General features: G+C 41.8%; 1 protein-coding gene across 2 annotated transcripts in view; it reads right to left on the bottom strand.

Annotated features, from left to right (window-relative positions):
- The window catches only part of GRB10 (growth factor receptor bound protein 10), a 202,212-nt gene that overhangs the window by 65,742 nt on the left and 123,157 nt on the right, over positions 1-13,313 (bottom strand). For both annotated transcript variants that reach the window (XM_034761340.1, XM_034761339.1), the window contains exon 5: positions 8,388-8,529. In XM_034761340.1, the coding sequence (XP_034617231.1) occupies positions 8,388-8,529 (142 nt within the window). The remainder of the gene's footprint in view (positions 1-8,387; positions 8,530-13,313) is intronic.

Raw genomic sequence — 13,313 nt, forward strand, 5'->3', positions numbered from 1 at the left:
TATAGTTAAGCACTGGAACAAATTGGCTAGAGAGGTGGTAGAATCTCAGTCATTGTCTAACCTGTTCTTAAAAACCTCCAAACACCTGTCAGGAATGGTCTAGTTCAGAGGTGTTCTAACTGCGGGGCATGGAGGAACATTTGGGGGGTGAGTGGCGATGCCAGGTGGCTCGGGCTTCAGCCCCAGGTGGCGGGGCTCTGGGAGGGAGTGCCACCTCCATCCCCACTCACCTCTTTTTGTCTGGGTTGGGGGGTGGAGGTGGGGGGCGGGGGGGGGAAAGAGACCAAAAATTGTAACTCGAAGTGGTAGCTCAGCTCAAGAAGATTGAAAGCTGCTGGTCTAGTTATTATGTAGTCCTGCCTTGAGTGCAGGGGACTGGACTAGATGACCTAGAGAGGTCCCTTTCAGTCCTTCACTTTAATGATTCTATAAGATTAGTACTTGTCCCACCATGTCTTGAGCAGTTCAGCTGTGTCCTTCAGCCAAGTCAGAGTTATTAAATTCCTACTAAACCAGGGGTTCTCAAACTTGACTGTGCCACAACCCCCTTCTGACAACAAAAATTACTACAAGATCCCAGGAAGGGGGGACTGAAGCCTGAGCCCAGTCAAGCCCTGGCCGGGCCAAAGCCGAACCTCAAGGGTTTCAACCGTGGGGAGGGGTACTGTGACCTGAGCCCTGCCGCCCAGGGCCAAAGCTGAAGCCTGAGCCCTGGGCAATGGGGCTCAGTCTTTGGCTTCGGCCCCAGGCCCCAGCAAGTCTGGCAACCCCATTAAAATGGGGTCACAACTCTCAGGTTGAGAGCTTCTTCGTCTTCTTAGGCGATGGAGCAAAGAACATAGAATGTGCAGGCTTCTGGTACAATGCGTAAGCATGTAATCTCCAAGCCAGTGAACCAGGAAATAGAACAAGCAAGATAATTACCATTTTTGCAGTTTCACACACAAAATATTGGATGAGTAAAAATTTAAAGGTTTAAATTAAGGCATTGTTAGCCATACAAGTACTGTTTAATTTTTGGTTTTTAAAGAATGGGCACTGTCAGTCTTAATATTTAGGCTACTGCTTTTACAGTTTTAAAATGAGCACACTGAATGCACATTATGTTTAGTGGATCAGTCCTAACAGCTTTCAGTACAAAGTTAAAGCCATTTGGAATCACTTGAAGCATTTTTATTTTATAATCTATTATTGTCACTGTAACATTTTTCCTCCGTATTATAGTATCATATAATTATCAACCATTAGCATCATTTATCTACTTCAAAAACTGCCTCTGGCCATCTCAAAAAATGCAATCTTGTATTTCTCAGATTTTACCTCTTTCAAGTCCTCTAACTCCAACATATGTACAGCGTACATTTGCTAATTTTATTTTTAGCCATGACAATGTTACTGCACTATTTCCATTTCTAACATATACGTTATATAAAAGGACACATAAATAAGGTGCACAAATATAAAATTCTATGGTGCATGTGTAAGTAGGCCAATACATATTTGCACTATAGTTAATATCACAGCAGCATTTAATATTTGCACAGGACAGTTATAAAGATAAATGGCAACGATTGTCTTATTTCTAGATATTTGTAAAAGAGTTTAAGAACGATTATGATGCCTGCTAAAACTTTCACATATCTGTGTTTTTTTGGGTGCAGCTGACCCTGCTGTCAGGTGTGCTCCTAATCCCACTTTGCCAGGGCAGCCATGTCCCAGGAATATGGACACCAGTTATTAAGCAACACTTCAGTGCACACTCGCCATCTGTCCGGCACTGAAGTGGTGCTGCTTCGTAATGGACAGCCAAAGTGCTCCTGCGAGTAAAGCCAGCATAGTGTCATAGGATTTTTTTTTTTTTAATTTGAACATAGGAAATATTTAATGATTATTTCCAGAACTTTGTGACTGGCTTTCTGAATGACTTTCTGAAAGTGCCAGTACAGGAAAGATAAACGGCTCAATTCTCTGCTCCAAACTTCTTGTTACAATTGCTGGTAGAGGGACACAAAAGGTGGCTTTAAGCCATCTTTGCCCCTCCTCAATTTTGAAGCTGGTCCCTGACACAGAAGATAGAGCTCCAAGGAGATAGCATACACTCCTGCTGATGCTGGTCAGACTCTGCGGCTAATACCACTGGGGAGAGATTAAAAAGACGTGACTTTTCATCTTGGAAAAGAGATGACTATGGGGGAGACATAATAGATATCTAAATCGTGAATGGTGTGGAGGAAGTGAATAAGGAAGCGTTATTTACACCTTCACATAAACACAAAGACCCGGTGTCACCCAATGAAATTAATAGGCAACAGGTTTAACACAAATAAAAGGAAGTACTTCACACAACACAGCCAACCTGTGGAACTCATTGCCAGGGGATGTTGTGAAGGCCAAAAGTATAATGGGGTGTAAAAAAACAAAACAGATAAGTTCATGGAAGATAGACCCATCAATGGCTATTAGCCAAGATGGTCAGCAGTGCAACTCCAGAGAGCTCCCTAAACCTCTGACTTCCAGAAGCTCGGACTGGATGAGAGGGATGCCCTGTTCTGTTCATTCCCTCGGAAGCACTTGACACTGGCCATTGTCAGAAAACAGGACACTGGGCTAGATGGACCATTTCTCTGACCCAATAGGACTGTTCTTCTGAGTGATTTCATATAAACTAACAGTTGTAACACCAAACTCACCAGATCAATTAAACATTGGGAAGGTGTATATTATATATATTTTTACAATTTCTGCTCTTACCAAGTAAAAAAGGACATAACTGAAGGGGAGACTTAATTTTTTTTTTAAACCTACCTTAACCATACAGTTCCCACAGGGAAGGTCTGACCTCCCCAATTCTTTCCATATAATCATTGCAACTACCGGAAAAAAGAAATAAAAGGCACAAGCAACCCAGAAGTAAACAAACTAATGCATGTGCACCGATTTATTTTTTTAAGTCTCAGATCATGAACTTTTATTTTTGGACAGTTGCAAGGTTGCAACAAAGACCAAAAAAGAACCACTAACATAGGCCCATACTCTGCAACTGGACCCTGGGGACCTCAGAGGTTAATGTGGTCTGGCAAGGGCACAAGCAGCTGCCTATGTGAGCCAATTGCAAGATTGGGGCCAAAGGCAAAGGTTGAAACAAAAGCGGACTAAAACTACGGCCAACAATTGGTATTTTGCCTACATAACATCACTGCTGGTGTGCTCAAATGCAGCTTTTGCTTATGCAGTGATAACATTTTAGGTGCAAAATTAGCTAAGTACACATATGAAAAGTTCATAGTTTTATACCGCTGATCCTACAGAAACCCATCTCCCTGACTTCAAAACAGTGATAGCAGAAACCTTTATGTGAAGACAGATTATGAAACTAATGATAACTAAAACATCTGTTTACAGGAGTTCTTTTGAAGGACAACTAAAGTCGGACTAAGGGTGGCATTAATTTATAACCATTTAAGGAGTTTAATTTGCTAGAAAAGAGTAAATAATTTTGGTACATCAAACTGCAATTTGGAAGTTTGCCTTGGCTGTATAGAGGCTGTGAGAAGTTTGCCTTATTTTCACAGTTGAAAGCTTCATTGACTCACACAAGATACTTTAGACTAATATCCTGTGGCACTGCAGTGACCTACATGTAATTATTGCATGCTTCTTCCAAAATATTTGTACACAACCAGAAATTATAGCCTAAGTTACCAACAAGTTTTTGGTTTATACCAGCAACACAAAGATGGACTTCAATTAGTGGTAACTTAGCTGTCTCATGTTTTTAGCCATTTTTTAGACAAATGTTTGGTTTATCTTCTGGTTACAATTTTCCTTACATAAACATATTTATCCTCTTAAATGATGTTTAAAAATCTCCATCTCTCCTATCTCCCTCAGATTTGAGGGGCCGGAGTGAGGAGGGAGATCAAAGATCTTGGTATCCCTATTAATGCCCTCTTCAAAAGAAGTGTGAGATCTGAAGTATTTACTAAGTATTTAGTTTCATTTTGGTATTAATCGCACCAATTTAAAAAGGGGTGTGAGAGATGTGGGGAGGTGGGAAGGGCAATGCTTTTAGAGAAAAAGGTGTATATGAGGTAAAAATTCAATAATTGGGGGTAGTATTGTTTAGTTGATTCCTCAAGCTTGTCAACATCCCCCAAAATAACATGGCTCTTAGCTTCATTTTGCTTTATGTGCCATAATTTTGAGATGGTGCTTAGAGATTCAACAGCTATTCTGGCAAATATTGCTTGAAGAGTCATAATTCCTTCCAGTGCCAGACATGTTAGGTGTTTTGTTTACCATACAACTAATTTGTGAAGTTACAACAATGTGTAACTGTTTTTTCCTGCAGCGTTTCCTGAGTCAACTCAGAGTCCTACTCAGCTTCTGTTTAGTGTTCAGCGTCAGTTTTCAACTCCCCCAGAATATTCCCTACTCGGTTGATTCTCTAACTAAAATGTTTACTACGCCATTTAGTACTATGCCATTTAGCATGAACAGGTTGATATCTGGGCCCCCTCACTGTGAACTCTCTCCAAACACTCAGTCTGCTTCGGTCTATAGCACTGAAATTGAGCATTGCCTCACCACTGCAAACTCACTATGAAAGCACGTTTGTCTAATTACCATTCATTCCTAGACTCCCTGAAGCATCAAATGTTTGACCACCCTAGCACAAGACCTGCCTGACTTTGCCTTTTTTTTTTAAAAACAGTGCATTCTATCCACTGTCAGCATTTCAGATTTCCCTCATCTGGTCTCAGCCTTATCATTGCGAAAGTAACACGATGTGGGAAAGTATTCATCATTTATTTGTTGCATAGGTTCACACTAGACGCTCTTCTGTCTTCTACCATTAGATGACATTTTCTCTATTAATTCAGCCTACCTGAATGCTTTCCTTCAAAATCAATGCAAGAGTGATCTAAAGACCATTTTGCACAAGAGACTATAAGATTTCGCCATTGCTGAATTACAGCTAGTTTACGCTTCCATTTTTACTCCCAGACAGATTAATTTTGATACTGCACTTTAGATTGTTTCCTGTAACTAGTGCTCCCATTTATTTATATATACATATTACTTTGGTAAACATGCCCATCATTATATATCAAAGGCGTAGCCGTGTTAGTCTGGATCTGTAAAAGCAGCAAAGAGTCCTGTGGCACCTTATAGACTAACAGACGTATTGGAGCATGAGCTTTCGTGGGTGAATACCCACTTCTTCAGAAAATTTCCAGAGGCAGGTATAAATATGCAAGCAAGAGTGAGTCAGTCTGGAGATAACGAGGTTAGTTCAATCATGGAGGATGAGGCCCTCTTCTAGCAGTTGAGGTGTGAACACCAAGGGAGGAGAAACTGCTTTTGTAGTTGGCTAGCCATTCACAGTCTTTGTTTAATCCTGAGCTGATGGTGTCAAATTTGCAGATGAACTGAAGCTCAGCAGTTTCTCTTTGAAGTCTGGTCTTGAAGTTTTTTTGTTGCAGGATGGCTACCTTTAAATCTGCTATTGTGTGTCCAGGGAGGTTGAATTGTACTTCTACAGGTTTTTGTATATTGCCATTCCTAATATCTGATTTGTGTCCATTTATCCTTTTACGTAGGGACTGTCCAGTTTGGCCGATGTACATAGCAGAGGGGCATTGCTGGCATATATTACATTGGTGGACGTGCAGGTGAAGGAACCGGTGATGGTGTGGCTGATCTGGTTAGGTCCTCTGATGGTGTTGCTGGTGTAGATATGTGGGCAGAGTTGGCATCGAGGTTTGTTGCATGGGTTGGTTCCTGAGTTAGAGTTACTATGGTGTGGTGTGTAGTTACTGGTGAGAATATGCTTCAGGTTGGCGGGTTGTCTGTGGGCGAGGACTGGCCTGCCACCCAAGGCCTGTGAAAGTGAGGGATCGTTGACCAGGATGGGTTGCAGATTTAAAGGTAGCCATCCTGCAACAAAAACACTGACTCACTCTTGCTTTCATATTTATACCTGCCTCTGGAAAATTCCACTACATGCATCCGAAGAAGTTGGTATTCACCCACGAAAGCTCATGCTCCAATCTGTCTGTTAGTCTGTAAGGTGCCACAAGACTCTTTGCTGCTTTTACATCATTATATAGTATACCCTATGTTTTCCAGACGAAAATTGATATAGTTATTCACTGTATCAAGATCCTTCTCAACAGGTAATACGTACTGCAAGAGAGTGAAATTGAAATACAGTAGTTATAGCCTCAAGTTTTTTCTCACTTCTGATATTTTTCACTGCCTTACAAGTGAAGTGTTAAGTGTGTGGTACATTTCATAACATTAAAAACAATGAATAAAAGAAGACAGTTCCATAAGCCATACTAGATTTATTTTGCCCTACTGAAAATTCCAAAACAAATCCCCAGTATGGACCTGGGCGGACCATGTGCATGAAGTAATCCCAGAATAGTGCATAAGTGATGTCCTAAAGCACATCCTGAATCAAGCAGTAGAAACTGGATGAAAAAAATACAGAAACTGACGGTAGACGTCACAGTTCACTTCAAGCGTATAACATACATATATATCATGTTCCAGTTATAGTAAAAAGATGTTACGTGTGAAACAGATACAACATTTTCAGATGAAAATACTATTTTCAAGTGGGTGCCCTTTTAAAGACATTAGAATCTGAAACACTGAATATTTTTTAGACCAGTGGTTCTCAACCAGGACTCCGAGGCTTCTGGGGGCGCCGCAAACAGGGCCGGCATTAGCCTTGCTGGGGTCCAGGGCAGAAAGCCAAAGCCTCACTGCATGGGGCTGAAGCCCAGGGCCCCAAGACCCGTCACCTGGGGCTGAAGCCAAAGTCTGAGCAACTTAGCTTCATGGGGCCCCCTGTTAAAGAGCCAACTACAAGGGTCTTTCTTTCCTGAATCACTGACATACAGTTCATGATAGCATCTTACAGCTATCTTTTAGGCTGCATTTTGTTTCATTTGATAAACTTACAAAAGCTACTGACTACTGAAGTGTGTGTGTGTGTGTTATATATATATATATAAAAATAAAAAGAAGAGAAACAAATATAGAAGGCCTGAATAAGTTATGTGAGTCTCTAAATAGCTGCAGCCAGTCTCAACACACGCCTTGCTGCTTAGAAGAAAGGCCAGAAAAAGCGTTCTGTTATCAAGTGCCAGGAGTCACGAGACAGTTGCCTACTACTTCGTTTCAAAGTACCATTCCCCAGCACACAAGACATTCTGAGCTCTCTAGTTTCTTTGTGGGACAGCACACTATCTGGTCCTCATATCATGCACTGTTAAGAAATTTTAAATTAATTCAGAGAGAAGATGCATTTACAAAAAAGGTAGCAAATTATGTAGCACCTATTGTGTGGAGGTAAATTGTGGATGTTTATTTCCATCTAACCATTTCATTTAAAAATGGAATCTGAGGAAAACATTAGGTTTCAGTTTGCTCTATTGAAGAACTTTTCTAGAAAACCAAAAATAAGGTAATGCAACATCTTCATACCTTTGGCCCAGATTAGATTTGTACTTGGGTCTCCAGTCACAAATGAAAAGATTTTTTTTCAAATCATTTCATTCTAGTGCAAGTTTGTGGATCTCACAAATTATCCACAGCTTTTTGGCCCAAGTGCAGTGTCTAGGTCATGAGAGCTCCAGGACTAATAGCGGGGCTGGTGAAATGGAACTCTTTATGGGGTAGAGAGGGGTGGAAAGGAGGGAAAAAATATTTATATGAGGACACATTTTTTCCTGTGTGAGTACCCCAATTTGATTAAGTGTCACTGTAAAACTCTCACTGTGAAGAGCCACTCAAGCCAGCTTTCCATCCGATAATTTTGCTTCTAAGTCCCATCCCCCTGCTCAGAGCCATCAGATCTAAGAAGATTACTTTGCTTTTTGTGCAGCTTTATGAAGTACATTAAAACCAGTAAAGACCACACATATCTTTAAAAGCAAACAGGCAGCTATTTATAAACCCCTTGAATTTTTAATCAGCAACAGGCTGGTAAGCACTATTGTGGCACCTAGAATATGCAGTATAATATACCCAATTACTGCTATAAGCAAATTATCCAGACTTCTTAATTAAATGAAACATTGCCTAGCATAATGAAATTCAGGAGAGGATATTAAATATTATTGCTTCATTCACTCCAAACATCCCTTCATTAACGGCAAGAGAGCTTCTGATATCTTGGTACTTACAAACCTTTTACAGCTTTGAAGTCTGGTTGCAGATAGTATTCTTTTGCCAGTGTTGCCCTGCTCAAGGAGAAGATGTATAAATATTTCTAGGCATCTTGAGGTTTTCCTTCTACTTTACACTGAAGTAATCAATTGTCAGCTTAAACGAGAATCTGTGATAGAAAAGTTCTTCTACTTAATACTCACATGCTTACTAGCAGGTTGACTCTGAGGTAAAGATCCAGGAGCCAGTACTGGAGAGCTTGTAGGACTGCAAAGCTCTGGAAATGGATTTGGTATGGCTGGCAAAGAGGATGTTCTAAACTGCTGTTCTTCTTCTTGGAGACGTCTACAAACACATAAGAACTGAATATTAAAAGAAGAAATTAAGTCTCCTGACTAAGCCACTGCACTCCATTCAGCATATTGATATCGTACACCATTTAGGAAAGGGGATCAAACAAACTTTGTTCTAAACAAAGGTATTTTTTCACAATAACATGCATACAATTAAAGTGATTGAATGAACAAATTAGGTAATGCATGTGAAAAGTCAGTCATGCATCCAAGCTTGTTTTGCTGCACCTAACTTGATTATTTGTGTGCATAATTGAGGTAATTGTGCACACAAATTAAATGCACATTTTGGTGAGGAAAAAAAAAAAATCAGACCTGTATCACAGATAGCAAGGGCTAAACTGAAGACTGTTAGTTTATGTTCTACATGCCAGAAGTACATATACGTGAGCTTGCTCAAATGGATGCAATCCAAGAAAAGGGCTGCTACTGCCAAATTCTGGATCTGAACAATCCTGCCAGCAGAATCCTTGTAGACTTTGCCACCAGTCCTAGAGCTCTAGAATAGGAGCAGACTGCTGAAATGTCGCAGTTGATCGTAACTAGATCATAACAATGTTTCACCTCAGTAGTTACAATCAACTAGGATACTCCTATGCTAGAGTTCTAGGACTGGTGGCAAGGCCTACAAGAACTCTGCTGGCAGGATTGTTCAGATCCAGAATTTTGCAGCCTTCACGGTCCAGTATAAAGGCACACCTGTTTAAACAGGCTGATAGGCAAGATTTGGTTTTGGTGGGAAGTGGTGTGCCAGTCATAACTATGGGCTATAACAGTGGAAATTTGACTTGTCTAGCCAGGTGGTGGAGGTTTTCCCCACTTGTGTCTAAACAATGTGATGAAAGAGTTATCTAGATGCAGTAGAGCAACCTGGAATTGGTCCTTATATATTTTACGGTAACAAGTCCATATAAACAAGACAGCCTCTTGTGCGCCAAGCTTATAGACAGCCTATGATCAGAGACTTGCACTGACCTCCAGTATAGTGAAGTGGAATAGAATAAAAATTTCTTCAATGCATTTAGAAGGTCTCAACTCAGCACACATCCCTCTTGTTGACATCTCCCATTAGCTAACTTAGGGGAGGAGCAGTCTAGCCGGCTTTTGTGATCCCATTGGAAGGCACCTATCTCTCCTCATTCATCATATAGGTGTTTAACTCAGGCTTTGTGAGGCCATGTGATTTTCTAGGCAACTAAAAGTTAAGCATGGTGATAGGGACGGATTAACTCTCCTGCGGGCCCGGGGCCATTAGATTTTGTGGGGCCCCTGTATACAAGTCTTTTTCCTAATTTAAAACAAAAATTATCACAATTATGGCATCAAGGCTATTAACACTATACTAAACTTGCCTTTTAATTAACATAAAGCCGTTCTGTGGGTTACATTTCAGTCTTAAAACATGTAGAATATAGCGAAGTTAATTCAAAATAGCCTACTTCTTACCTTAGAACAGCTGTTATATTTGTTTCTTTCTGGGAGGGAGTTTGTATGTAGGAGGGGGCTCCATTCTGGGGAAGAGTGTTGGGGTGCATGAGGGGGTGTGAGGTGTGGGCTCTGGCCGGGAGGCACTTACCACAGGCGGCTCCCGGCGGGCGATGCAGCAGGGTTCAGGGAGGCTGCCTGCCTGCTTGCCGTGGTCCCATGCCGCTCCCTGAAGCGGCTGGCTGCTGGCATGTCTCTGCGTGCCCCTGGAGGGGAGGGGGACAATGTGTCTCCGTGTGCTGCCTGTGCAGCTCCTATTGGCCAGTTCCAACGGAGCGCGCGGAGCTGCCTCCCCTCCCGCCCCTGCCAGGGGCTGCACAGACGTGCCAGCAGCCGGCCGCTTCCAGGAGCAGCATGGGGCCACGGCACGCAGGCAGCCTGCCGAGCCCTGCTATGCAGGGGCCCCGGGCTGCAGCCCCTAAAGCCCTGCATTCATCTGCCCCTGCATGGTGATGCTGAGCCTAGGTAAATCTAGGCCCTACTGTACTAGTGCTTGTGGAACTGCACAGAGTTAAGAGAGAGTCAGATTCTTCTCTGATAAGTTTGTTATGCTTGGGAATGCCAAGGAAACAGTTTAAAAAAAAACAAATGCATCTTCCCCAGAGGATTATCACTGTGCTACGTGATGCCAATACCATGCCTAGAATGGACACCAGAACAGCTTGGCCAGAAAGCATTGGGCATTTCTTTGTGAATATGACCATGAATGGTAACAGGGAGCTTCGTGCCCCACTGGTCTTCTGGTTTCTGACATTGATTTCCAATAGAAGAACATAAATGCATGGACTTCGTATTTGAATGATGGATGAACCTGCAACGCACTAGTTCACATTCTGATAGCCAATTGGTGGAGAAGCTGTATATAGACTGTTGCCGTACTGACCACAGATGGCTGTGCCAATGGCAAAACTGAAGTTGAAGGCTACTCAAACCAAGCCTTCCATTAGTGAGTTAGGCTTACAGAAACTGACTTATACTGCTGTCAAAATGGAATACCAGGCTGAAATCTGCAAATGATTTGACACACTAAATTTTGCAGATGAAAGCTTTTAACACAAGCAAGTCAACAATTTTTGTGACTGTTTCCTCTTATGGACGCTGCCAACAAAGTGCTGGGGAAAAGGCATGCTAGCCTAAACATCAATGGGCAAGTCAACAGACCATGGATATCATAGAAAAAACATGGCTTGGCTCACTTAATCGAGAACAACCGAAAATACCTATGCCTCAATGCCTTGCGTGTAACAGCTTTAAAGCAGGATTGTGAGATGTTTTGGGCAAATAAGGCTCTATTGATGGAAGCTGTATTGGCCACACACGACTACAACACAGTCTATAAAGAAACGCATAACTTAAAAGCTGGTCCACAGAACAAATCCCTGCTCATCAAGGATCGACACAGTAACATACTCAGCACCGAGGCAGAATGAGTAGATAGAAAGAACACTTTCAGGAACTTCTTAAGTGCTTCTTCAGAGCAGCAGATTTGCAGTTCCAGGGGGACCCAAAGAGTCCAGTGACCACCCTTCGTGTAATGTGATGTCACGGTGAAGTAGATTCAAAGTGCAGCCTGTAAGCTCAATAATGGTCATACTGCCAAACTATCCAATGAATGCTGCCATGGGATTAATTCTTCCATTTTGGAAAAGGAAAGGCCATAATCTGGTGTGTTCCAATCACTGCAGCATCATTTTGCTTTCCATTTCAAGCAAATTGTTCATGCTGGTTTTTCCTGAGCAGGTTAAACCCACCATAAGGAATCTATGCTATCTACAGCAAGTCAGGTTTATGCCCAGCTGGATCAACCATGGAGCAGATTCTTACCCTTAGACAAATTATTCAAAAAGCCCAAGAGTTTCAATGCAGGAAGGATGAGGTGTATATAGCCTTTATTGATGTGAAAGCTGCCTTTGACTCTGTTGATTGTTGATCCCTTTAGCTTTGCCTGCAAGCTGCTGGTGTGCCCGGCAAGTTCCTCAACCTTCTTGTAGGAATGCACTGCCAAAGTGAGAGCTGTGTTCTCTTAGGTCCAACTAGTTTGAGTACAACAGTGGCGTCCATCAAGAGTGAGTGGCTGCCCTGATCTGCTCAACATCATTATTGAACAAATGATGGAAGCGGTCACTAGGTGCAGATTGGGAGTGATACTGCATAACAGGCTTGGAATATGCTGATAACATGGCTATATTCACATCCTCATGAACTAATCTCATCCATGTACTGAAAATATTTAAGGAAATAACATGTAAGCTTGGTCTGCAAGTCAACTGGAAGAAGACCAAACTGATTAATGTGGCTGATGGACCTCTACCCCATCCACCATAATCGATGGACAAGAAGTTGAATTTGTCAGCTTATTTGAATATCTTGGTTCCATTGTCACCAAGAAAGGAGGTTGCCTTCCTGACATGACATCAAATCAGTAAGGCTACAAGTGTTGTGCCCACTTTTTGGAAGCCTCTGTAGCAATACCACCACATATCAACTCAGACTAAGATGTGTATCCAACAAGCAGCAGTGACTTCGGTCCTTTTGGAGAACTCTGAAACCTGGGCCACCACAGAAACACAAATGTGCCAGCTGGACGCTATTGACGTGAAATAGCAATGATGTATTGAAGGCATATGGTGATTTCATCACGTTACAACAAGGTTGTCCGACACAGGACCAATCAGCCTTTTACGTCTTCCCAGGTTATTAACCTCACCTGCTCAACCTTAATATAGAGCAGGCAGGTCAGGCTTTCTGGAAACAGGTGATCCAAAGTCTGCACTATGTGCTCCACAAGCAGGAGAATTAATGAATGAATTTGTGTTTCTCACTTCATTTGGAAAGGCTACTTGTTAACTGGAGGGAAAACCCCAAATATATTTGCGGACTGGATGAAAGCAAATCAGCATGTCCAGTTAAACCAACAGCAGGTTTTTTTTAAAAAACACAAAAATAAACAAACAAGATTAAGAACCTTTTGTTACACATAAAAACCTTCAACTACTATTAAAAAAAAAAAAAAGGGGGGGGGGGGAGTATCTTTAAATCAGTTTGCTGTTCCCAGCACAGAACTTGCTGCTTGCAAGGTTGAAGTGAAAGATTAAAGATACTTCCACTTTCAGCTTCTTATTCACTAGCATAATGCTGCTATGTCTGGAGCTGAAGATACTTTATTGTAGCGGTCCTCAAACTCTGGGTTAAGACCCCAAAGTGGGTCACGACCCCATTTTAATGGGGTCGCTAAAGGTGGCATTAGATTTGCTCTATTAATATAAGGTTTTTAAATTTGTAACACAAACC

The sequence above is a fragment of the Trachemys scripta genome, chromosome 2 (genome assembly GCF_013100865.1).
Source record: "Trachemys scripta elegans isolate TJP31775 chromosome 2, CAS_Tse_1.0, whole genome shotgun sequence".
NCBI lineage: Eukaryota > Metazoa > Chordata > Testudines > Emydidae > Trachemys > Trachemys scripta.